Genomic DNA, 24,355 nt, shown 5'->3' with positions numbered 1-24,355 from the left:
TAATCAATCCCCAAGGTGGGCTTGAAACATGGTATAATTTCAAGAACGTGCCATGTTGTGACCCCCCATTCATATAAGATTATTTTTTATATATATAATTTGTCTAAAGTTCGAGTCGGTGGCATGAGATGTCACATGACATGAAGGATTAAATGATTAATAATATATTATATATTATATTAACAGGTTAATTGAAAGGTAAATTGGACTTCAATCTCCAGCGGCCGTTTTTTTTTGTGTTCAGTCCCTGGGTACTTTTTTAGTACCACATTTCCACATGAAGTGTACCACATTTCTACATGAAGTGTACCACAATTTGTATGACATAGTACCACAATTTTGTGGGTAGGGAGTGAACCCAAATAAATGTTTTGATTGGGGATTTTTCACCAACTTCCCCTTAATTGAATCATCAGATGTTGGCCAGAAGTACATATTTTTGAAGGCGAAAGGCATCTAATTTTTCTTTGCCAAAAATTAATATGATCAATCTTCCAAAAAATTAAAATAAAATTTACCATGTGGACGGACAGCCAGCTATATTCTATATCCTTGTTGTTTCATGCAGTCTCAGCAGATGTCAACCACCTCACGTAGAGACACGAAAATATTTAAAAACTTTAAATGGTTTCTTAGTCACTGATTATTATTATTTTATTGAGGGTTACTATTTTTATTAACCTTCACGTTCAATGGAGAGAACCACACAAAACAATTGTACAAGAATGAACCCGAAGAGGCGCATACCGAGACTGTAGTGTATTCTCATANAAAAAATTCAATACCTTTCATTTGATTGGATTGCTATCTCCACGTCTACCAAGTAAAGGATGGACGAATGATAAACTTATTACGTATTGCGAATAATAAACTAAATTTGAAGACTAATTTGGCTTCAAATGGTTGTTTGTGTTAGTTGAATTTGTATTAAGTAAGTTTATTTGAACATAAGCATCCAGGAAAAATCAGAATATTTGATAGAAGGACGGGTTTGTAACTTTATGCTTATTTTTTTTAATGATAATATAGCTTTCGCTATCTAAAAATGTTTTTTTTGTACAAGAACCGGGATTTGTCTGGTCTATGCTCCAAAGTGTGTGCCGAATCAATGTCTCCAATTGAGGTTGGTTGTCACTTTCATTCCCACAATCCCCTTTTGCCCCAACTATTGAAAGATACAGTAACTAATGGTTTTGGGGCATTAGCATTTCTTATTCCCGCGAGCTGCTCTCTCTTTTGACTCAGAAATAGAAATGGACCAATGAAATTGGAATTAAGAAGGCTTTCGGTTTGGAATTGTACCACGATTTTGCTTTGTACTCGAAATCCTAGTACTGATTCTTGGACGTTCACTTTTGTAACAATTCAAGTCTAAAATGTATCAATCCAAGCAGAAGATATATTCAATGCTATAGTAGGATATTCAATCCCGAGTCCCGTCATACATCTCTATAAAGTCGACATGCTGTCTCACTTAATCAAGGATATTGCTGAGAAACTTTTGACATTAAGCATCAGTGAACAACTACGCAGGATTTCGGTTGTCAACGTCACCTGCCAAAGCACCTCATAATAGAAGACGTCAAAGACGATAAAAGAAACTTCATCCCAGCCGATCCACCAGGAAAGTAAGAGATAGCATAGTATGCTAGTGCCAGCACCTACAGTACATCATTTCAAAATTATGTACACGCCAAACATCAAATTTTTTTTATGTAAAATTAGACAAATAAACCAATGAATTAACATCTGAAATTCAGAGTTGAAAGGAGTTCATACCTGAAACAAAGAAAAGGACAGAGACATAAGATAACTATGAAGTATCATAGAGCCGTAAATGGTCCCAACCATGCAGCCAAGGAACCCTAACGTAAAAGGAAGCCTCTGATAGGAAAATACAGACGCATTAGAAAAGTTTCAACTCCAGGGGAGGATATAGAATTTTAGTATAGTGTAATTTAGCACACCTCCTTTGATGTCATGTGGTCAAACTGATTCTTTGGACCTTTGAGGGCAAAAAATGACCCGATGATGAAGGCACAACCAACAGTAAAGCAGATAGCAAATTTCTGAGGCACCAATGCAATGACCGGAAGAAACAAACTGAATGCTATAAACACAAAGAAAACTCCACTAGCCAGGAATAAGGCAAAATACATGAGTGCTTTCCCTGAAGGGATGGAACTAGTGGCGGACTGGAAATTTCCTGGTATATCTCTTACACCTTTAGAAACCCTGTACAGAAGATTGCACAAACGATCGAATGAAAAAAACGAATCAAAGTGTTCTCCCGTTAGTGCTAGTTTCAGTTTACACTCTAAAAATAACCAATAAACCTCCTGACATTGAAATTCCAATTTATACAATCCTTGAATAATCTATTCTAACACTCGCATTCCAGGAACTTATCGTACCCTTGGCATATAATTTCTGCAACCCCAGAACAACTCAGTTTCCAAGAAAAACGGATGGCTGAAAATCCACCTCAAATTTTCATGCAAAGCCCATATGATTAAGGACAACTCAATCAGCTACATAACGATTATATGAATTTATAATCATATCCGAACCATATATAAAAATAAACGCAGGTTCCTCCAAACCTTCCTTAACATGTCTTTGGCAAACTTAAATGTCCAATCCATCCATCTCGGCATCATCATCTTTGAATAAACCTTATGACGGATTAAATGATTAAAATCCTACTTTCTTCTATCTCTAGCGAATAAGCTACAGTAAATGGGATTTGATATCAGTAACCAAAACTAAAGGGTGATAAGTTTAAACAATTGGATAGTACACCTATCCAGTGGATTTGTTTTCCAACCACACTATCACCTGCGCAGTTCCTGGGAAAGCAAGCTATCTTCATCTCAAACTCGTCTAATCATAACTTTGTTGTGGAAAATTTAAGGCCGATAAATGCCAACAACAGTGTGCTTAGGTTTGTACGTGGTCAGCTATTCGATTCTGAAATTAGGGAAACAATACGAAGCATTCCCACGGTCATATTTAATTTACAACCCAATGATTCAGCCAACCCAATTGTCGTTGATGGAAAAAAAAACAGCGTCGCAATGACCAATCCTAGTTACGAATCACATAAGCTCGAGCAAATAATTCAAATCGACGAATAAATAAAGGGCTGTGACCATGTGATAAACCCTACGACGGATGAAAAAAACTCGGGAAAGCATGGAAGCTTACACACTGAAGGTGCCGGAAACGGTGTCGTTGGCGGATCTGACAGCGGATTCGATGTCGAACACACCGACGAGAGAGCCGCCGCCGCTATTCTCGTCGGGGGATCTGGCGGCTGCGTACGAATTCCAATCCGCTAGCAGAGAGGATGAGGCCTTCTGCTGGACTTCATTCTCACGAACACCTCCTGAAAACCAATTCTGCATTGTAGTTTTGACAGATCACAATCTGTGTTCAACAATGTTAAACGCAATAACTGAAAGCAGATCCCAGCCACTGCGGAAATTTGGGGAAAAGTGAGTGTATTCTCAAGTATTTTGTGTATTAATTGTAAATACATCATTAAATTTGATGACATATATACATTTATTTTAGGTAAAAATTTGTGTGAGACGGTTTCACGGGTCATATTTGTGAGACGGATCTTTTATTTAGGTCATCCATGAAAAAGTATTATTTTTTATGCTAAAAGTATTACTTTTTATTGTGAATATGAGTAGGGTTGACCCGTCTCACAGATTATGATCCGTGAGACGATCTCACATGAGACCCACTCTTTATTTTAAACACGTAATTCATTCTTATGGTGGACTCAACCTAAATCCTCTCCGTCGACCCCATTTTCATTTCTTTTCCGACTATAATTCACAACACAAATCGACGTAATGGATAATAATAATCTGATAATATTAACATTTATTTCGATTTATTGTTTATTTTCGTTGGTCGATCGACTGATTGAAGAAGAAAATTTCGACTACGTTTTGGTCGATCCAAACGTGAATCGACCATCTATCCACTCTTGGATCTACCCAAGACCCAACAATGATCGACCAAAGACCAAACAATGATCAATCATTGTTTGGTCGACCAATGGTCGATCATTGCTTTGGTGAAAGACCAAAGCAATTTAGTCGACCAAACAATTGTTGATCGACCATTGCTTTGGTCAAAATGGTCGACCAACACCAAAGCAATGGTCGACCAACAATTGTTTGGTCGACCAAATTGCTTTGGTCTTTATTTGACCATTGTTTGGTCAAAGACCAAAATTTGTGGTCGACCAAAGTTTTGGTCTTTAGCAAACAATGGTCGACCATTTGAGGGTCGACCATTGTTGATTGTTGGGTCTACTCAATAAATCTATTTAGAGAAAAAACTCGTAAATTTTAATTGAGGGAAGATGTGTGTCGACTGAGAAGAAAAAAAAGGGAGAATTAATTAAGTTAAGAGTTTAATCGCAGTTAATGTAATAATCAAAAGTCAACTCCTTGTTTCTTAAAAAAAAAGTCAGAATCCTTATTTTTTAAATATTTTCTATCTCACTCCTACTTTTTTAACTGACCCCAACCACAGCCCACATAGGCTTAGATTAGATAATATTTAACTATTCAAGTACTATTCAAGTATTTGTGTTTTACGCTACAAATTGTATTTCATATTCCATTTAATTTATAAAATTTATTTTTGAAATATATTACTAATTCCAGAAATGAACATTTTATACTTGGAAATTGGACTCGGTTGTGGAAACTCACCCGAGTTCAAATTATTTCCATCCATATGCTCAAACTTATTGTAGTTTGACAAACAAACTTGTTGCACTTTTGTGAATGATTGGACAAATAACTTGAAGTCGTTCATACAATTGTTGCTTGAAACGTTATTATTACAAGTATCAACGTATTTCTTTAGCTTTCGATTTACTCGAGCAATGGATCAATGCTCAAAAATTCTCATTCGATTGAACCTGATGAGGCTCTTAAACGGCAACGACCACCATCTGGCCATGTGAAATGCAATATTGACGAGGCCAACTTTAAGGAGACGCATATGAATGGGGGTTGCAACAATTCGTTCGAGATTCAATACATGGTGTGTATAATGACATAAATATCATGGGTTGACGGAGGTGTGTTAAGCGGGCTAAGACGCTGCTCGATGCTGTAAATTGGGATTTCTCAATGGAGACTAGAGTTGCTGCAGTATGCCATATTTGAGACAAATGCCAAATCTGTGGTTGATGTTGTCCATTCAATTGAATGATGGATTGAAGCGAGTTTGGATCAATTACTATTGCATGTTCTCCCTTCTATCACAGAAGCTTACCTATAAAGCTCAGACGCCAAACGAATATAGTTGTTCATACACTTGCTAAAATGACTTAGGCTAGTTATTATGTTTCTTATGACACTCATGTTCTTATTTCTGATGATTTGCTTTAGGATTGTAACGAATCTACTTCGTTTTAAAAAAACTTTGATTTTGTGGTTTTAAAAAACAAAAATTATTTTTAAAAATAAAATAAATTTACGTGAAAAACCTGGGGTAAAAATAACATATATTCAACTGTAAATGAATGGTGTTTTGATAATAATTGAAACACGAACATTAAACAATAATTTCATTTACGTGTGTTAAAAATCAATCCTTCATAAAAAGAATTGAGGAAATAAAGAAAAACAGAGGTGAATTTAATTATTACAACAAGATTTCTCTATGTGATCACGAAATCAGAGGATCATATTACAATGTGTACACTACAATATGACAATATCAACCAGAGATGAACAAGAGAACTCAGAGAACTTTTAAAAGCTGAACTTCAAAAACTAAAGGCTCCTTTATATGAGACAAAAGGCTCCTGCGAGGACCAAACTGCAACCAACAAGCACGAGCTTAGCGTGCAAGTCATCTGAGAAAATGTTTACAGGAACAAGGTCCAACAGTTTTTTCTTACGCAATCACACCTTGAGTTATCGACACATCATGCCATAAAAATCAAGAACAGTGAAATTCGTTACACCTAGTCTAAATATGAATTTTCATGTAAATGAATAATAGAATATATTTCCATGCAAGACTAGCATCAAATGGATTAGGTGAGTACATTAAAAGAAAACTGAAAAACACAGGACGAAAAGTCATTGTGCAGATATACATATACGAACCTCCTTAGGAATCGGTTGTAAAGTCTCGCTAACATATCCTGCGGAAGGAGGTATCGAAGCTCTTCTCTTCCCTGAAGAATTATCATTATGAGTCCAGGTGATCGTACATTCTACTTACAAGAAGAATCATGAAATGTAAATTTACATGTCCACTGAGTTTCTATAAATATTTTTAGCAACAAAAGTTTGAACTGACCTCCAACCTTCATGCCTATCAAAACCTCCTTCAAACCTTTTATTATCTGTAATCACATCCAAAAGCAAATTGTGATGTATAAGACTAACACAAAGATAATGGACAAGTAGTTTAATGTGCGACAATTTTTCTCACACTCATTCTACTCTCACCATTAGAGAATCAATCTAACCTGCTTGTCATCCAGAGGAAGTATGACAGGAGAACTCTCTCCGCTGAATTGATCGACAGAGCTAATGGAAAATAACGTGCATTAATGTTCAAAATCATGATTTATGCTAAGAGAAACAAATATCAAAGGAGATGAATGAAGGAAAAACAAATATTGACAAACCTTACAACAAAATACAGAATAATTAAAGTATAACTCCATTTAAAACTTCCTAACATGGAATTATACCTGTGAACAAAGTATCCATTTGACCGCCTACATACATAATTAAACTCTACGAGATCCCCTTCACTGGCTTCCTGACCTTGACCTTCAACGATGTCTGCGACAGATATCAACTAACTTAATTGACAACATAATTAATGTTTAAAGCATATGTTTATCTCCCTACACCTCTTCCAACCTCCCAATCTTGAATTCTCGGACACGTTGGTTAGATAGCTTTATTCACCATCCCATTACAAGTACACTTCAAAATAGAAATGTTTTTGAATGTGACGTGTAGTTGAATAATCATTTTTAGATGTATACATGAAGATAGACTGAAATTCAAATCGCTTTTCATATGATGCATTTAATATTGTTACTTATTCCAATTCCAAGAGCTCGGATCGAAACCGATTCGATCCGAGCTCTCTTATTGAATTGCTCATTCAACGAGCATTCTCAATATTATGCCTTGAAGAAGACTCGAACCTCCACGCTCTTTAGCACGAGATTTTGAGTCTCGCGTGTCTACCATTTCACCACCAAGGCATCTTGAAAGTGCATCCTATTCCATGAATATGATATCTATCTAGTGTGATGTATGGAATATATGACAAATGTGGAATATTTCTATTGATCGGTCATATAGGCCCGAGTTGGACATCCAATTGCTTCGATTTGAATTATCCTTATAAGAATTCCCCTTAGCCCCCACAACTACATTCATACTCATGAACCGATAGAAGTATAGAACAAAAGTTTTGTCTCAAGCACTGAAAGATTTTACCTTGCATTCTGACTCCACTAGCAAACTTCAGAATCCTGCATGCTTCAAAACATGGTAGCCATCACAAAGGAACCAGTTACAGTACCGAGTACTGAACTACGGGTATATGCATTGTTTCTCTTTGCCCAACAATATCAGAGAATAAAAGAAGTCCAAACAGCATTTACCTCAGTATCTCTGGTTCTTTCATTTCCTTCACAGGGGCAGCAAAAACAGTACAAACATTAGCGGATATCATATTAACTCCTAAGAGTGGCAGAATTGCTCTTCTTGGCAATTTTTGTGCTGCAAGCGCTGGGGATCCGCCCTTCAATATTTTTTTGTGCAGCAACCTTGAATTCTTGGATTCTCCTGATACTGTAGTCTTCAAAACATAACTGAAACTCAGGGTTTTACACTCAGAGCCCGCAACCAAAAGCATCAGTAAAAAGCTATAAACAAATTTGATAACCCTAAAATCTAAACCAACTAACTTGGATCGAAATAGCATGTAATGCACAAAATAATAAGTTGTCATTGGCACCATGTCATCCATCGATTCTTGAAAATGTCAATAAGCACGAGTTCATTTAATTATAGCCACACCAGTCACCATACTTCAAATTTTACAATGACATTCGAAAATCGAGGAATCCAATCACTGACGATCATACTGATTTTTTTTAAAAAAAGGTAAATTGAAACTTTCTAAACAAAATCTATTATCTAATTTATTGAAACATCCTCAACATAAGATGTCATCAATGCGAGATTATTTCATTGACAGAGCGCATTATGAAATTATTTTGACTGTCCAGATTCAAGAACTAAACACTGTCAGCTGCAATTGAACTCCACAAAAAAAATCCAGTACAAACAACAGATAAAAATTTTCAGAATGGAAACTTACTAACTTGTACCAAATGAGCAGTAGGTTCAAGTACTATAATGCAAATTTCGAACCAAGAAAAAGACACAGGATCGATTGTTATCGGGAAATGGATTTCACCTTGCAAAAGCGGAAAGCTTTAGAAATTGGATACGGAATTGAAGTGCAGGAGCTTCCATTGTTGGAGACGTCTGGACTAGAATTGCGAGACCAAATCAGTTTTGTCCGGGTCGAAGCTATACACACACACACACATATAATCAAAAATAACATTTTTATAATATTTATGTATTCAATATAATAATCACTTTTCAACAAAAATCAACTATCGTTAATTGGCTTGATAGATATTGTCTGATGATTTTCAATATTATCTTTTTATTACAATCATATAAATTATTAAATAAAAATAGTGCATCTGAAATATTTTCAAATATATTTTTATTATTTAGATAACTTAAAGAAAATCATCTTAATATATTTGAATAATCTATAATGTATATAATATTTGTTGGATTAAAAGTATGGGCTTTTAGGCTTATGGGCTTTCCATGTGTGTGAATGGAAATTTGAAAGGTGGGTTTATCCCACATTGGAAAAATGAAGTGGTATATATAATTTTATATTGTGTTACACTTTAGGGAGGTGTAACAATGATTGGTCAAGAGGTTCTCTCTCGCGCACACAGGCGCAGGGGGGTGCAAATCATGTTTGCAGTGGAAAAAGGCTTGACTTGTGTGCAAGCGTACGAGCGTGACCTGAGTGCGTCGAATGTCGGACCGATCAAGGCAAAAATCGCCTAGTAGTCTATGCCATCTTTTGTTATTTTTTTTCCAGCTGAGACCTTTCACATGCCCTTGAGACCTTTCGCATGGTCTGACTGTTGGTGCTTCATCTCCCAACTGTTAGTGATTCATCTACTATCTTTAAGGCATCTTTAAGGCAATTTTTGGCCTTTCGTATGGATGGTATTGACAAGTATAAATAGGAGATGTGCCTAACCTAGAAAACCTACCGAAAATCCACTTTCTCCTCACTATACTTCTGCGTTCGGCTACAGTACTTCTGCTTTTACTACAGTACTTCTGGTTCTGCTCTAGTACTGCATCTGCTACAGTACTTCTGTTCTGTTACAGTACTTCTGCTGCTCGTTCTGCTACAGTACTACTTCTGCTTCTGCTGCTACAGTACTGTTCATGCTCTGTTCACTGATAAAGTTCAGGTACTGATTTTGTTCGCTAGCATAGTGCTTTGTGCTGCAACTCTGCTGGTTTGCCCGTTGTATCGTGGGAAACAGACGTCCGCTGAATCCTCGGAGCACATACCGGAGGGGGCGAATCTGTTTTAAGGAAACTGTACAAGCTACAGGCCTCGATTTGATTTATTGTACTACTGTTTTGATTAACTACATTGATTTGCTGGTTTTACACATAGCTATCTGTTCTCTTTCTTCCATATATTTTGAACAACAATATTCAAGTCATAATAAAAACAAAATATTGTTTTAGTTTAATTTTTAGAACCATAAAAATATCATTTTTATTTTAACCTCTTATTTCTTTTTGGCATGCAAAATTAAATTCATGAAAAAAATATAAAAAACTTTTACTAATATGTTTATATTTAATTTTAATTGTTTTTTATTATCACTAAACAAGAATATATTAAAAATTTTGTTTGTATAATTTATTTTCGACAAAAACTTGTGTGAGACGGTCTCACGGGTCGTATTTTGTTAGACGAATATCTTATTTGGGTCATCCACGAAAAAATATTACTTTTTATGTTAAGAGTATTATTTTTTATTGTGAATATCGGTAGGATTGATCCGTCTCACAGATAAAGATTCTTGAGACCGTCTCACAAGAGACTATTCTTTATTTTCAGTAATATGTGTGAAAAAATAAAGCCTATAAAAAGCACGGAGTACATTATCGTTATTGTTCGTATTAACTTCAGCATTATCCGAGGAAATTTATAAAATGAAATATACTGCATGTCATTTTCTTAACGGTTAATCGCTTCTGACCAATAATTACGCTCTCCCTGCTCCCTTTTTCTTGGTCGAAATCGAATCGGAGGTGCTAAAAAACCCTAAATTCTGTCATCCAGTTGCAATTTCAGCTGCGCGTCTCTTGTGTATTGGTACCTACTAATCACAGCTTGATTAATTTACAGAATTGCTTAGAATTCGAATCCCCAACGATTTTAGGGCTTCGATATGACGACCGCCGCTAGACCTACGTGGGCACCCGCTAAAGGAGGAAACGAACAAGGGGGCACAAGAATTTTTGGCCCATCTCAAAAGTACTCTTCGAGGGATATCGCTTCTCACACTGCCTTAAAACCTAGGTTTGTTCTTCGCTCTCCGTCTCTTCCGTGGGTCTATCAATCTTGCGGTGTTACTTATCGTTCAATTTTTTGTAATGATTTTATGTTATGCTGAATAATATGGTTTAATTCGTTGTTTTTTCCTTCTGTTTTTGATCAATTGTGCGATTAAATGAGCTGTATCTTAAGCCGTGGTCCATTATCTTGCTATGCAAGCTTAACTTTTGGTTGTTTTTCCTCATTATTTGGATGAAGAGACGATGAACGACTCTGAAATCATTTTAAAATGATTATTTGTTTGTTGCAAAACTTTGAAACTGTCCTTTTTTCTCGCATCCGTTTACTCCTCGGTGTAATATTAGATGTTCTTTATTACCTAGTGTTATCCAGAATCACTGGATTCATGTTAATTTTTTTTTTCATTTCTTGCTTCATACAGTATATACTTATTTTACCCCCCCACCCACAAAAAAAAAATTAAAATCATGTCGCTGATCAGATGGTTACTTTATGCCACCACTAACAAGAAAGGGAGAGTTTAATTATCTACCCGTTTATGTTATTTTTTTGTGCCTGAACGATTTGAAACATTAATATTTTATTCAATACCTGGAAACAGAAAGGAAGGACAAGACACTCAAGATGAGCTGCAAAGACGGGATCTCCGAGATGAATTGGAGGAGCGGGAGACAAGGCATTTCTCATCTAAGGGTTAGTTTGATTAAGCTTTATGTGTGCACAACTATATTTGAAAATTCTTGCCCTACCACCTTATTGTATTCGTCTATGTCATCACACTTCATATATTTGTTTCAGAGGACAGAGAACGTCGAAAGGGAGGTCAGCTGCTTCTTGAAGGTAAATGATGATCTGTAGCTTGATTTGGAGCTTCAAACAAAGTGATGAAAGAATTTATTTTTGTCTGTTGCTTTAACGATGTGATGAGGCACCATTATTTGCAGGGACCAAGAGAGAAGTTGAAGATCGGATTGTTCCACGAAGTGTAGATGCTGATGATGCTGATGTAGAAGTTCAGTCCGATGATGAAAGGTTTGTACCTCGGACAGTTCTTTTTTACTCTTAAATGATTCTTCTTACAAGCATCGGTAATGTATTGAGTAAATAGACAGGCAAACATTTGGTTGTACTTGAGAAATATTCGCCGTCACCTATTCATATACACTTGTATTTTTTTTTCTTTCTGACTCTATTTGTTTATTTATATTCTACTTTTGGGTATTTTTAATCTTTGTTTTGATCTTCTAACTATTTTTTTGGCTTATATTTTTTGTTGTGAAATGTCTCAAATTGTGCTGAATTTATCATTTTTATTATCACTGATGTTAATTATATTCTGTTTCTTTAGCGAGGACGACGACGACGACGACGGGGATGATGAAGAAGCACTTTTGGCTGAGCTTGAACGTTTGAGGAAGGAAAAGGCAGAGCTGAAAGAACGAGAAGTGAGTTCTATGTCAGTCTTATTGTATCTTGTTTTACTTTATAGTCGGCTCTGTTTCTAATCATTGTGGATGGTATTTGTCACAGTTATGGAACTTATATTAATGTTTAAACTAAAGTATTTTTCTCCCATACAATGTTATACTTAAATGCTCGATACTCTAGACACCAGCATTTACTGGCCTCTTCATGGAGCACTACAAAATTTGAGCTCCGAATCTTTTAGTGCAAATTACCCTGTTTGCATTATGATATTTTTGGTGATATATTCCCCTTTTTTCTCATTATTGGTGTGTTTTGTATTTAGATTCAAGGGTTAAGTGCTTACTTGCCTTGATATATCTGTTTGACTTTTATACGTAAATCCGGTGGTGCTCTCAATTCCTCATAATGAATGTATAAATAATGAAGTGTTACATTTTTGGCAGGAACGGATACAGCAAGAAGAGGAGCTTAAAGCTAAAGAAGAGCAGTTGTTGCGTGGAAATCCGTTGCTAAACAACGTGACTTCCTTTAGTGTGAAGAGAAGGTATCTTGAACTGCCTATTGGAATTTATGCTCTTTCCCGTCACAATGATATTGTGTTTGATAACATCACTGTAAGTCCTCTCAACGCTCTATTTGTTCAGATGGGATGATGATGTGGTTTTCAAGAACCAAGCTCGTGGTGAGTCAAAACCAGCGAAGCGCTTCATCAATGACACTATCCGGAATGACTTCCACCGAAAATTTCTTCAGAGGTACATGAAATAAGATTGCGTGATTTTTTTGGTTCAAGTACTAAGCGATACGAGACATGCGTAAAAAACAGAACATACTCTTCTGACTGAGGTATACACCGAAGTTGTGTTGTGTTGTGTTGGTCGACTCTTTTGATTTCCAAATGTTGCTGATTGATATTTTCTTGAAAAATGTTTTCAGATTGTAATCTACATGTGTGTGTATTGTTAACTGGTTGTTTTGCCTAGCGCTACGTTGATAGTACATTATTGGTGCTTAAAATTGGTAAGTGATTGCAAATCGTTCAAGCCTCTGTTTTTGTGGTATCACTGAAACACTATATCGACAACTTGTACTTAATAAATCAAAATGTATATAGTGAGGATTAAATACATAAAATTTGATCAAATGTCTTTTCAACTTGCATCTTCCTTCCTACTTTCGGGCCAACGTTTTCTATTAAACTGATGAGATCCTCTCTTGAAGTATTTTGTCACTAAGATCTCGAAAAATCACCTAGTAAATAGAAAAACTCAGAAAGAATCTGGTCGAATTCGATCTGAAAGCAATTACTTGTTATCGTATTTATTCATATTTTGCTCGTCTTATTTATGTCCAAATACCAAATGTAGTTAACCTCCGAGTGTTGTTAACAAGAAGATTCACACCATCAATCTATCGCGGAAGGGCTATTATCGGGCCAAAACTAATAATCGATGCAATTTAGTATGGAGCAGAATATGAATCTTAAGAACTTCACGCATGAAATTTGATTTAAAAAAAAAATTAATTCGCGAGACAACTCCGTACCTAGCCACAAAATGAATAACCGGAGAGGAAGTAGAAATGAAACCCAAAAATTAAGGAACAACTGATTGTTCTATTAATTGTGGTATGTGGATTTAGTTTTTTAAAAATGAAAATGTAATTCAACAAGACTTAACCTTTTCGAAATTCAGTCGTTCTTTGTTCTGCCCTTCAAATGTGGTACATATCTACTTTACTTCGCAAGCAAATGTAAGCAAATAACCTGTAAACTAGTGCCATCCCCAACAAAATCCAAACTTCTTGTAACCCTCCATCCAAATTCACCGTGTCAAATGACGGTGAACTCTGCAATCTTCGGCATCCACCCCTGCTTTCGCAGTCATACAACTGATCGCCCGAATACTGCACCTTAAGCAGCAGCCTGAAGCCGTAGTACATGAAAGACACGTACTTGAGCCATCGCATGAACTTGGGTATGTGCTGCAATTGCCAACGAAACACTACAGTTGAGACTAACCCTTACATTTTGAGTCTTTTTACCAAAACAAGTGCACGATGTTAAAGAATTAAATGTCAGACCCAGGTTATCTGTGGGTAAGCAATTGGTTGTGCTATACGGGACACTGTTATATGTTATAACACAATCTTGATAATTTATCAACAAATACCCACATTGGCGTTGTCTTAAATTTCGTGGAATATTTTTTGATTTCGAGCCACACGAGATATGCACAAGGTTTTAAATATTTGGTCTTTCAAATTTTACTACCTGAACATAATAGCCACCTGTGAGAAGAAACAGCATTAATACAAGGGAAGCAATCATGCCTGCCCTTTTGATGCTCATTACTGCAGCTCCAAATAGTTCTCCTGCTCCCTATTCACAGATTATACTTCAAAACTTAGCATAGGAAATGGTTGAAATTTTGGCAAGTGCTGGATAAAGAAAAGGTTTGTTTTTTGACTTACTTGACTGGTTACAGCTATCAGTAGTATTGCAGATAAGGTGAAGAAGAAGCATTCTACTGTTTTCTTGAATCCAGCCATGAAATACAAAATGGACATAAAGCAAGTTGGATATAGAATGTGGGCAAACATGTCACATAAAGTGCTGCAGGCATAGTAAACACTCAATCTGTACATGTCTGCCTTCCTCTCTTTCACCAAATATATCTTCTCAAATGGGAAGACGTAAACTGCCCCAAATATTGATGAAGATGTCCAGAAAATACAGATGTAGAATAGCAAACCAACCTGCAGTTAGATGTAAAAACATGTTTTTAAAGATAAAGGGTGAATTCATAACTGAATACAGAGGATGAAGAATGCTGAGGTTACCTGATCTCTGAGTTGAGCCTCTGTTGCGGTATTGGATTTCCACCAAAGAAGGCCTAAAAGACAAGCCACCCCAAATGCCTGAAGTAGACGAAGATAATCAAAATAATCTCTCCATCTCTCTTTGAATGTTCTCTTGAATACTATCCTGAATTGTTCAAACCAAGTCAAGGTCCAATCTTTCTTCACTTGAAGAGCTAACTGAAGACGCTCTGGAGCCTTTGGTATTTGATGTATCCCTTCCATTTCTTTTGGTTCCAATAAAACTTTGTACTTGAGTTGCAGATACTGTCATAAGACAACAGTTAGTAGAAAAAAGTTGAAAATAAAGGGAAAAGTTACTAAAAATGTCCAGAAACAGAGGCGAGTTCGTTGCTAACTCTTATGACAAGTTTTTCGTATTCTGGACTCCCCTCAGATGCTAACAGTTCATCTGGAACCTTGATATCATTCACTTGTCCTGTTGCTAAATCCAGCAAGAATTCTGCAGGGTTCATTGCTATCTCGGGAATAAATGTTAATGATGAAAAATACTGCACCGAATCTCTGCCTTTCCCATAGTAGATTGGACACCCTTCTGATATCAGCAAAACCTTGTCGAACATGTGAAACATCCGGCTTGAAGGTTGATGGATAGTTATAACAACTGTCCTTCCTGCCTATTGGTTCAAAAAGACGAAGCTTTATGTTAGTGATTTTGTGGGTTAACTATTTCATCACAGGGATCATTACAAAAACAGTTGCAGATGGCACGTCTGTACCTTTACTAGACCTTGAAGTATTTGGAGTAGTTTAGTAGCTGAAGTTGAATCAAGACCTGAAGTTGGTTCGTCAAGCAACAACAATGAAGGATCTACCAGTATTTCATGCCCAATACTAGTCCGTTTCCTTTCTCCACCAGATATCCCTTTAACAAAACCGCCACCAATTCTTGTACCGAGGCATCTATAAACCGTTGCAATTAATATCAATCATTTTCAGTGCCTTCAAGAAAGATCAGGATGTTGTAAGAAATTTAGACAAACCTATCAAGGCCTAATTGGTTTACAACCATCGCTACTCTTTGGTACTTCTGACGTTGACTCATTGTGCTAGGAAGTCTTAAGAAAGCTGCAAAAACCAATGTTTCTTTCACTGTCAATTGTGGGAAAAGTACATCATCTTGTGTCACAAAACCAATCCTGCAAAGATGAGAAAATAGAGGCCGAACGAAATAAGAATCTTGATGCAACTCTTCCTAATTCTTTCGTACAGAAATCAGTTCAAACAAGAGCTGATTTTTCGATTTACCTCCTCTTTAGAGCTGGATTATACAAGATATCGTTGTAAGTAACAGTTCCTTTAACATTTTCACGCAGTCTGCCGCCTAATATCTTTAACAAAGTAGTTTTCCCACTTCCAGAAGGTCCCATTAGGGCTAGGATCTCCCCAGGGCCAACACTTCCAGTTATTCCTTTTAATATATGCTTGTATCTATCTTGTTCAATTTTCAAACGGAAGCTTAACTTGGATACGACAGCCTTGACTGGATTAACAGAAGAAGGATTTTGAATTTTTACCTTAAATTGAACACCTGAGAACTGCATAAAAGAAAGGTATTAAATGATTCATCTTCCTAACCAATAAGTTTTCAAATAAGAAAAAAAACAAGAACTTAAGAGATTAAGAATTGCCTTGAGAAAAATCGGGACGGTCCTGTCTAGTCTTGTGCTCGACATTTCTTCGTCTATGTCGATTTCTGAACTCTTATTTTTCAGACAAGTTTGAGTCGAGAACTGCGAGTTCTCCATGGAATTCATGGTTGGAGGTGCAAGTGACAAATCTTCAATTTCGTTTTGTATCTGAGTTTCCATTTTTTCTTGAAGTATTCATTCATAAAATAGTTAAAACTGAGCTTGCAATTTAAATGTTATATACGGTAAATTAAACTGTAACAGACCAAAATCCTGCCTATATCGTGAGAAAGAATGATAACTGTTGAGCAGCAAGCTTTATATGGCCAACTACAGAGTTAGATGACTAGTTTTTTAGTTAGCATAAACATATATTTGGCAATAATTTAACTTGATTACATGGGAACATTACTAGTAAAAAGTTAAAACGACCACCCCATTTTTATCACCGTAAAGAGCAATCCTCCTCAATTCAATAAGTCTCCCCCACATTATATATTTTTTGCTCTCACCCTTTGAGTCTATCATGCTTAATATGACAATACTTGACACCGTTTGGTGCGAATGATGAGATCATTGTATCAACCTCATTTGACTCAAGTTTTACAATAATTAAAGTTAAAAATAGATATTATCTCCTCCTTCGCTGTCCTTAATTACAAAAGTGGTTTAAAGCAATGTTCTAAATAGCGGTAGGCGGGTGGCCACCCATCGCCTAGGGCCTAGATGGTTTTTGTTTTTCCTTCATTTATATCGAATTCAAATTCAAAATTAATTACATTTTATTCTTATTTATAACATATAAATTGATTGAAAAATATGTCGAACAGTCTTTTAAAAAAAATTAAAATATGTATAAATTATATATATTAAATTAGTCGGACGCGATTTTTTTAATAGCGTCAAAAGAGAAATTTTCTTTCTAAATGTTAAGGTGACCGCCCCAGCGCCTACTGGTTTAAAGAACTTAAACCTAGAGATGATATCCATAGAAAATATTAAATCTTTATTTCATAAAAATATACAGCACAGCTCAATAATAACGATGGCAAAAAAAATTGTGCCCAAAAGTTTAATTTAAAGCAAGCAATAAAGAACATATAACCCATCCCTAATGAAGACCTATTTCTTCAACAGAACGAAGAATAAATCAATACATGGCGCTTCTTTCATCAATCGAGTTATCAAAAATGCTTTTTCTTTTCTTTCGTTGATTGTCCTTCTCTTGACGTTCAAAGTGTTTCTGTGCATGACTTGCTACTTGGGTAGGGGTTCTTGTTACCACTATGTGCCGTGCAATGCTCTTCCAATCACCCTTTCCATATTTCTCCAAACCAAGCAGAAATAACCTGCCAAGTAAGAACAAGAAACCATTTAAATCAAAGAAATCAAGTGTCATGAATTTCCAAGATCATGTATATCTGTGTTACTGATGATACATGCATAGATGAATAAGTAATTTAATGTGTGCTTGATTTTTTTTTTTCTAGGAGGAACAGCTATCCGTCGGGTGCGCACAGTAATAGTGTAAATCGCACTAGGCAACTGGCTCAAACGATAATGTGTTGGCATTAAAATCAAACACGTGGTCACTTAGCCACGCGCTCGCCTCCTCTACCAACTATACATTGTGCAGGGCTTATGTGTGGTTCTTAGTACCTGTGTTCATCTTCTGTCCACGGTTTGGCAGTTTTTCTCTGCACCATCGCTTGATTCTTCTCCGGTTTAGGGCTTTTTGGTGGTTCTGATGATCGGAACTCTTCGTATCTCGGCGGGTCAACCAACCCAGCTTCGATCGATGCTACGTCTTCCAACAATATGGAGTAGTGTCGTTGAACCTCCGCAGCTGTCTTTGTTCCGACATTCGCCGCGATTTTGTCCCACCGGTTCGGGAAATACTCGGGAAATTCTACCAAACTATTCTCAAACATCTTGTTTTGTTCCCAAGTCCACGTTGAGTTCGCATCACTCCCGGTCAAATAAGCCATTATCGGCAAATCAAGAAATCACTGGTGAGATTTGAAAGCTGATTGGGCGATCCAGTTTGGGATCATGTATATATTAACATGCGACTACTGAGATTCGATTGGCTGCAGGATATTTCGGTGGATCTTTCCGATTTGCATTTCGGTTATTATTATTTTTCGTTGAAAATCGCGAAAAACCAATTGTTTATTTTTTAATTTTTTGAAAATGTTTTGACTTTCTTTATTGACAACGTTGCGTGAATTAATTGATAAATTAATCAACTATTAAATTAAAATTTTAGTTAAACAAATTGAGGAACCAAATTAACAGAGGAGGAAAGGAAAAGAAGTTTAAGTTATTTAATATTTATTGATATATCAAAATAAAAATTTCAATGTAAGGTCTTAATATGATCAAAAGAGTATTTATTATAAGTGACAAATGCACACATAACATAATAAATTTTGGTTTTTAGAAAATCAGCTTTAGAAATTTATATAACATTTTTTTATAAGTATTTTGATAAATTATGCACTAATCTCAATTGTTACGTACAAATTATATTTGGAAAACGATTTTTATAATTTTTTTTAAAAATATTTTACAAAAATCTTATCTAAACATATATTTTTATTTTAATTTCAAAAACTAAAATCATTTTTTAAAGTATTTGTTAAACTCAAGACACAAATTTTAAAAGAGGGAAAACTGTACAATGCGGATGAATATCTATTTGTATGATGATGCATGCATGGAACTAGTTCGTTAATGAACCGGACAGCCTTCGACTACGACCCCAGGAGCCGTGGGGCAGGTAGCCAACGGACAATGATCATCGGCGTCCAAACCCCACCATTTTGGACCATTAACTCCATACGATTGCAGCGAAAAGAAAAGCAGCACGGCCATGAATGCGATCCCAGCATTCAGCGATGCAGCCAGAATGTAGGCATGCCTCGCCCACCATTTCTTGTGCACCCTGAAGATATATATGTTGAAATAGATTCCAGCAATACCCCACATGATGAAGTTCACCGATCTAGCAGGCGGCATAGTCATTGTAGCTCCCAAGATGAGGGGCGCGTTGATCAGCCTGATCCACTTCTTTTCGGGGTACAATCGTGTCAACAGGTAAACTGGCACAGGTGCTAGTGCACCGGCGACGAACCACCAGTTCATCGCTCCGTAAACTCCGTGGCTTGTGAACATTCGGAGCGGTCCAATCACTCCCCATATGATCGAAGCGTTGTAGAACACGTCGTCACCAGGGCAAGTCCACGGGCTACCGTCCGGTAGTAAAGAAGGTTGGCAGATGTACTGGACCGACTCGAGGAGCCACCAAGATGTGGAAAAGCACACGCATGATGCAACTACGGTTCCTGTCAACTTCCATTTGGAAAAGGAGGTAAGAGTTTTTGTGATAGATGAGTTTTTTTTCTGTTACCGAGTTTGAGTTACCTGAATGATGAACATGGATTTTGGAGGGATTTTCATGTAATGGCCTAACTTGAAATCGGTTAAGAACCCAAGTGTTTGTGCCATGCTAATGTAGCCGTAAGTCTTGAATGCTACATTTGCCAGAGGTCTTCCAGGGTAGACATAACCGATAACCATCTCAGTTATAATGTTTAGCCCGATTTGCTGCACAACATTAATAGCACAATAGAATGAGATAAATTGCTTTATATTATTAAGTTTGTGGGGAAGAGTACTCATTCAAGAGTGGCAGAACATGTTGACGTACCTGATTTGTTGTGGCTTGTATAATTCCGACTGGCAAAGTGAAGAAGAAAGCCATTACACAGGCCATTATCAGCCCCCACCATGGGAGTTGGAGCTGCTTGTCAAAACCTTCACAAGCATACAGGCCAAGACCAAATACTGCAACCAAAATGGCATAGAACCACCAGTTCGGTACTTGGTCGTACTTCTTCATTAACCTTGTGTGCACGTCAATTTTCCCGTGCAGATTGTCCCTTGCCTTCGACCACAGCGACCAAATTGTTCTGATTACATATCATAACAGAAAATTTGTCTTAATGTAAACGCAAGTGACAGAATCAGAATTGAACTTCAAAATAGAAACTACATATTTTCTCACTTTCCGTGGAAGAGTCCGACATGTGAGACGGTAGCTGCTAAACTTGCAAAACCAAGGCCATAAGTGAAGGCAAAGAAAACACTGAGATACAGTTTGCTGTAACCTTCATAGCCAGGTATAACGAGATCAAAAGTCTTAGGATTGAGCACACGAGAGATGTTATAAGGCTGACCGGTGTGATCAAAGGTGTGAGAAGAAAAGATTGGGAATTTTGGGCGTCATAAACATTAAGCCAATAGGTCAATGGGGTCATGACATAAATAACCAGGAAAAATCCGACGAGGCTGTTGACAATGGCAAATCCAGGAGACGAGATGGGATTGCTTATGAAGCCCACAACTGCAGACCAGTCCAAGGAGAAGGAACCGATTCCCAGACCATGCAAACCGGAGCCAATTTGTTGAGGGAGTATGGAATCCCTCCAAATCAAACAGGCAACAGAGATGGCAGAAATTGAAGGGAAGAAATAGGCTGGGATTAAGTAGTACGCAAAGCTTGCCACAAAGACTACAATAAAGAATTGTAGCCTTGAAAGCCCTCCTTTTGGTCTTGTTTCTTTTTCATGCAGTGCTCTAAAAAAGTGGAAAAGAACAGGTCAGATTCTTTTGTGTTATCGTTTTTCTTCTGTTGAATTAAAAGAATGAGATAAATGTGTATGTGTACATATACCACCTGAATAAAGACACAGAAATCATGTTTTCAGGCCACCACATGAAAGGGGACTCCACCAAAATTTTCCTAAACAATCCAGCCCAGCCATATCCAAGCATCTGATAAAATCCGAAACAAGGAAACCAAAAACAAACATCGGTTCAACATAGAACGACCACTTTATGCTACATGCCTAGAGCACACGCAATGTTAGTTACCTGCGTAGTTTGGACCAACAGCCAGGCGGCAAATGGATGGAGCTGACGGTGGTAAAAGGCCTTAACAATGGTAATGATTCTAACAGCATAAACACCAGACGCACCGCAACTCGCGAATATAGTTATCAGGACGTGCTCTTTAAGATTGAAAGGCCCTGGGTTCAAAGAGAGTGACCAATTTGTCAGCGGCACATGAAAAGTCTTGGTAGGCAGCACTCTTGCCATGAACTTTCCAAGTGGGAGAGTGACAATCTGTGCAGCTACGGGAGAAATGTATAGGCTGTTCTGTCTATAGCCAAAGAACTGGTTGACAAAGGCCAGCATTACGCATGAGACTAGGCCAAGAAACCATGTCCTGAATGTCAAGACGGGCATTGTGGGATCATCGGTTGTCGGTACAGTCATCTTCACTTGCTCAATTGGACAGTAATCTTCATCTTCGTCTACATGATTTGGTACAACATTTCTAGAGTAGTTCCTCAAAGAGGAAAAAACTAGCATGAAACCTTATATTTCATGTCACATCTTCTTGTATTCATAGGGTGAGCAGGCATCACTATTCACTTATAAAACTTTGGTCTGCCAGTATGATCTTTTTTATCGGTTTTCATCATCAAAATATGCTTATAACATGCAAGTAGAATAACATATAATGGACAATGAAATGACTTCGGTACCAGTTATTTCAAGATTCGTGTGATGCTTCCTGCGTGACTCGTCGTCGCCTTGAGGGACCTCGCCACCATCGACGATGGCCATTTCTTGCTTGATTTTCAAACAAATCGGATAAACGAACAGCCAATATATGTGAATCCCTCAAATATGCCAATGATTCCTTAGCCTTGTTATATAGTGTTTGTTACAATATATATAAGCAGTCCTTGTTGTGTTCATTCTCCACCTCCTTACATTTTTCTCAAGTCATGGATTATTATATGTTACACTTATTTATCTCATATGATGTCATCAAATTATAGTATTTGAATCATCAACATATATGTCAACTTTCATAAAAATATGGGGACCAGACGATGTATTCGACATACACTAATCAAGTCATTATTGGCTGTCAATTGTTCTCTAAATAAGGCAATGAGCTCCCTATATTCAATGGCTGACCCAAGGAAGAACGGAATCTGAATATTCTGTTCAAAATTTTTAAAGATTTTTTTTGCTCTGAATCTTTGATTTCTTTGTGTGGGATTTTTAGGTTGTTTCCTCATTTGTAGGCTGAACTCTCCTTATTTTGTGCAATATATGTATATGGACTTAATATAACATTTGCAGTCCAGGCAGTCCAGGTCCATCGTATCAAATTATTTGTCTTTCCTTTTTTTTTGTTTGGTCCACAAGAATTAATGTTACTATACGGAAATCTGTCAAATTATAGGACTGTGAAAATTGATGACCATTTTCATCAAGATTTCAACCATTTTAAAATCTAAATTGGAGTTGGTGGGAGATATAATTGTGATCCAGTGTGTGATTTTTCTAGCTTCAGATGGAAATATATGGGGAGTCAAATTTTCATTATTATTTTTTCCCATTAATTATAATAATGATTTAAATCAATTGAACAATTATTTGTATTTATTCCTTTTCCATAACTTTTACTTTAATTGAGTCAATTATTACACTCCTATATATAATTTACAGAAATTAGATAGCCATATATATCATTATAAATCCACAAAATAATTGCGTCCGATTCAAGTTAAAATCAATTATTAAAGCAAATCCAAAAACATATCAATTCAAACAGGAAAAATGGCAAAACTTGGTAAATCAAATTCACCTATTTCTTTGTGGAATTGAATTTGGATTTGAGTGATAAAATCTTTTATTATATAAAATTCAATCATCATCAACGATATCAGTTGTAGTATGTGCACATTACTGTGAATTTTTTTTGGGCAATTACGATTAATATTTTTGGAAATGTTTGAATTATATGTAACATGTGCACATTATTATGAATATTTTAGGTTCCAGATCTTATCATTTTACTAAAAGTTATAATCAGTACTAACGGTGTTTCTTCAATCTTCTTTAATCACACAATAGTTCAACCATCATATTTCCATTCTTCTTTTCGTAAAAACAATTATTGATATCCGAAAATTTTCCTGTCAACAATTGTAATCCTTGTCATCAATGAGAAACAAACATGTTACCATATCTTTAATAACAATTAGAGGATTAAACATTTTTCGTTATCAAAAGTTATAACTAATCATAAATGTAACTACGGTCTCGTACAAACAACCAAATCATCATATTTCGATTGCTCTGAACATGTATTCCTTCAACATTATGAAATGAAATTAAAGCACATATCGATACTATAAAGAATTTCTAATTAAAGTATTGATTAACAGTAGTATAGTTGTGTAGTAAATTATAACTATTATCAGTTGCAACATGTGTGATTGCTATGAATATGAAATTAGAACATATCTAACGCTCTAAAGAATTTCCCATTAGTATTAACTTATAGTAATTAATATTAAATTTATTGAATCAAATTTCACTCCTATGTCTTCAATTCTGAGTTCTATTTTGTCATTCAATTAAAGTAACCAAATTAATTTTAATAAGCATGATGACCGAGCAAATGAAAGACAAAGGTAATTATAATTTCTCATTTATTCCACAATACATTTAATATTAATTCCACGTTGATTTTTTTAAATTTGCAAAGTTTTTCCATAATATCCAATTCGTTGGAGTTGATCCTTGTTCAAATT

The 24,355-nt window shown here is 36.2% G+C and overlaps 5 protein-coding genes and 1 pseudogene across 5 annotated transcripts; 1 reads left to right on the top strand and 5 right to left on the bottom strand.

Moving 5' to 3' along the window:
• Positions 1-1,369: 1,369 nt before the first annotated feature.
• LOC140987138 (protein transport protein sft2) lies at positions 1,370-3,493 on the bottom strand. The gene is made up of 4 exons (XM_073455544.1): positions 3,208-3,493; positions 1,968-2,235; positions 1,780-1,884; positions 1,370-1,661 (listed from the first exon to the last, which is right to left on the bottom strand). Exons 1-4 carry the CDS (start codon positions 3,405-3,407, stop codon positions 1,551-1,553), a joined length of 684 nt encoding a protein of 227 aa, XP_073311645.1. The 5' UTR covers positions 3,408-3,493; the 3' UTR covers positions 1,370-1,550.
• A 2,163-nt stretch (positions 3,494-5,656) lies between these two features.
• On the bottom strand, positions 5,657-8,610 carry LOC140988141 (peptidyl-prolyl cis-trans isomerase FKBP16-1, chloroplastic). The gene is given in 9 exon segments (XM_073457094.1): positions 5,657-5,859; positions 6,153-6,223; positions 6,349-6,394; positions 6,521-6,581; positions 6,749-6,842; positions 7,515-7,549; positions 7,682-7,827; positions 7,829-7,871; positions 8,503-8,610. Coding segments are annotated over 9 exon segments (633 nt in total). The 5' UTR covers positions 8,562-8,610; the 3' UTR covers positions 5,657-5,781.
• Positions 8,611-10,395: 1,785 nt separating this feature from the next.
• LOC140988856 (uncharacterized) lies at positions 10,396-13,147 on the top strand. Its single transcript, XM_073457933.1, has 7 exons — positions 10,396-10,734; positions 11,333-11,424; positions 11,530-11,571; positions 11,676-11,763; positions 12,080-12,176; positions 12,603-12,703; positions 12,804-13,147. The coding sequence occupies exons 1-7, from the start codon at positions 10,604-10,606 to the stop codon at positions 12,925-12,927; spliced, it is 675 nt and encodes a 224-aa protein (XP_073314034.1). The 5' UTR covers positions 10,396-10,603; the 3' UTR covers positions 12,928-13,147.
• Positions 13,148-13,337: 190 nt separating this feature from the next.
• On the bottom strand, positions 13,338-16,569 carry LOC140988857 (ABC transporter G family member 26-like). The gene is made up of 8 exons (XM_073457934.1): positions 16,288-16,569; positions 16,023-16,178; positions 15,759-15,942; positions 15,378-15,656; positions 15,001-15,285; positions 14,632-14,916; positions 14,432-14,539; positions 13,338-14,142 (listed from the first exon to the last, which is right to left on the bottom strand). Exons 1-8 carry the CDS (start codon positions 16,407-16,409, stop codon positions 13,873-13,875), a joined length of 1,689 nt encoding a protein of 562 aa, XP_073314035.1. The 5' UTR covers positions 16,410-16,569; the 3' UTR covers positions 13,338-13,872.
• Positions 16,570-17,703: 1,134 nt separating this feature from the next.
• LOC140987228 (transcription factor DIVARICATA-like) lies at positions 17,704-18,787 on the bottom strand. Its single transcript, XM_073455658.1, has 2 exons — positions 18,330-18,787; positions 17,704-18,019 (listed from the first exon to the last, which is right to left on the bottom strand). Exons 1-2 carry the CDS (start codon positions 18,656-18,658, stop codon positions 17,821-17,823), a joined length of 528 nt encoding a protein of 175 aa, XP_073311759.1. The 5' UTR covers positions 18,659-18,787; the 3' UTR covers positions 17,704-17,820.
• A 531-nt stretch (positions 18,788-19,318) lies between these two features.
• Positions 19,319-22,487, bottom strand: LOC140988718 (oligopeptide transporter 1-like; annotated as a pseudogene).
• Positions 22,488-24,355: the final 1,868 nt, after the last annotated feature.

Source organism: Primulina huaijiensis, chromosome 11, assembly GCF_012295235.1.
Source record: "Primulina huaijiensis isolate GDHJ02 chromosome 11, ASM1229523v2, whole genome shotgun sequence".
In the NCBI taxonomy this organism is placed as follows: Eukaryota; Viridiplantae; Streptophyta; class Magnoliopsida; order Lamiales; family Gesneriaceae; genus Primulina; species Primulina huaijiensis.
This window is presented reverse-complemented; position numbering and strand designations above follow the sequence as displayed.

Excerpts from the sequence above, each read along its gene's own strand:
- LOC140988857 (XM_073457934.1), bottom strand. The coding sequence starts at position 16,409 with ATGGGACCTTCTGGAAGTGGGAAAACTACTTTGTTAAAGATATTAGGC. Across the intron at positions 14,540-14,631 it reads TGATAGCTGTAACCAGTCAA|GGAGCAGGAGAACTATTTGG; the intron begins GTAAGTCAAAAA and ends ATCTGTGAATAG. Across the intron at positions 14,143-14,431 it reads CAGGTGGCTATTATGTTCAG|CACATACCCAAGTTCATGCG; the intron begins GTAGTAAAATTT and ends TGGCAATTGCAG.
- LOC140987228 (XM_073455658.1), bottom strand. The coding sequence starts at position 18,658 with ATGGCTTATTTGACCGGGAGTGATGCGAACTCAACGTGGACTTGGGAA. Across the intron at positions 18,020-18,329 it reads TGGACAGAAGATGAACACAG|GTTATTTCTGCTTGGTTTGG; the intron begins GTACTAAGAACC and ends CTTACTTGGCAG.
- LOC140988856 (XM_073457933.1), top strand. The coding sequence starts at position 10,604 with ATGACGACCGCCGCTAGACCTACGTGGGCACCCGCTAAAGGAGGAAAC. Across the intron at positions 11,572-11,675 it reads AGGTCAGCTGCTTCTTGAAG|GGACCAAGAGAGAAGTTGAA; the intron begins GTAAATGATGAT and ends CATTATTTGCAG. Across the intron at positions 12,177-12,602 it reads CAGAGCTGAAAGAACGAGAA|GAACGGATACAGCAAGAAGA; the intron begins GTGAGTTCTATG and ends CATTTTTGGCAG.
- LOC140987138 (XM_073455544.1), bottom strand. The coding sequence starts at position 3,407 with ATGCAGAATTGGTTTTCAGGAGGTGTTCGTGAGAATGAAGTCCAGCAG. Across the intron at positions 2,236-3,207 it reads GTTTCCGGCACCTTCAGTGT|GGTTTCTAAAGGTGTAAGAG; the intron begins GTAAGCTTCCAT and ends TCTTCTGTACAG. Across the intron at positions 1,885-1,967 it reads ACCACATGACATCAAAGGAG|AGGCTTCCTTTTACGTTAGG; the intron begins GTGTGCTAAATT and ends TTTTCCTATCAG.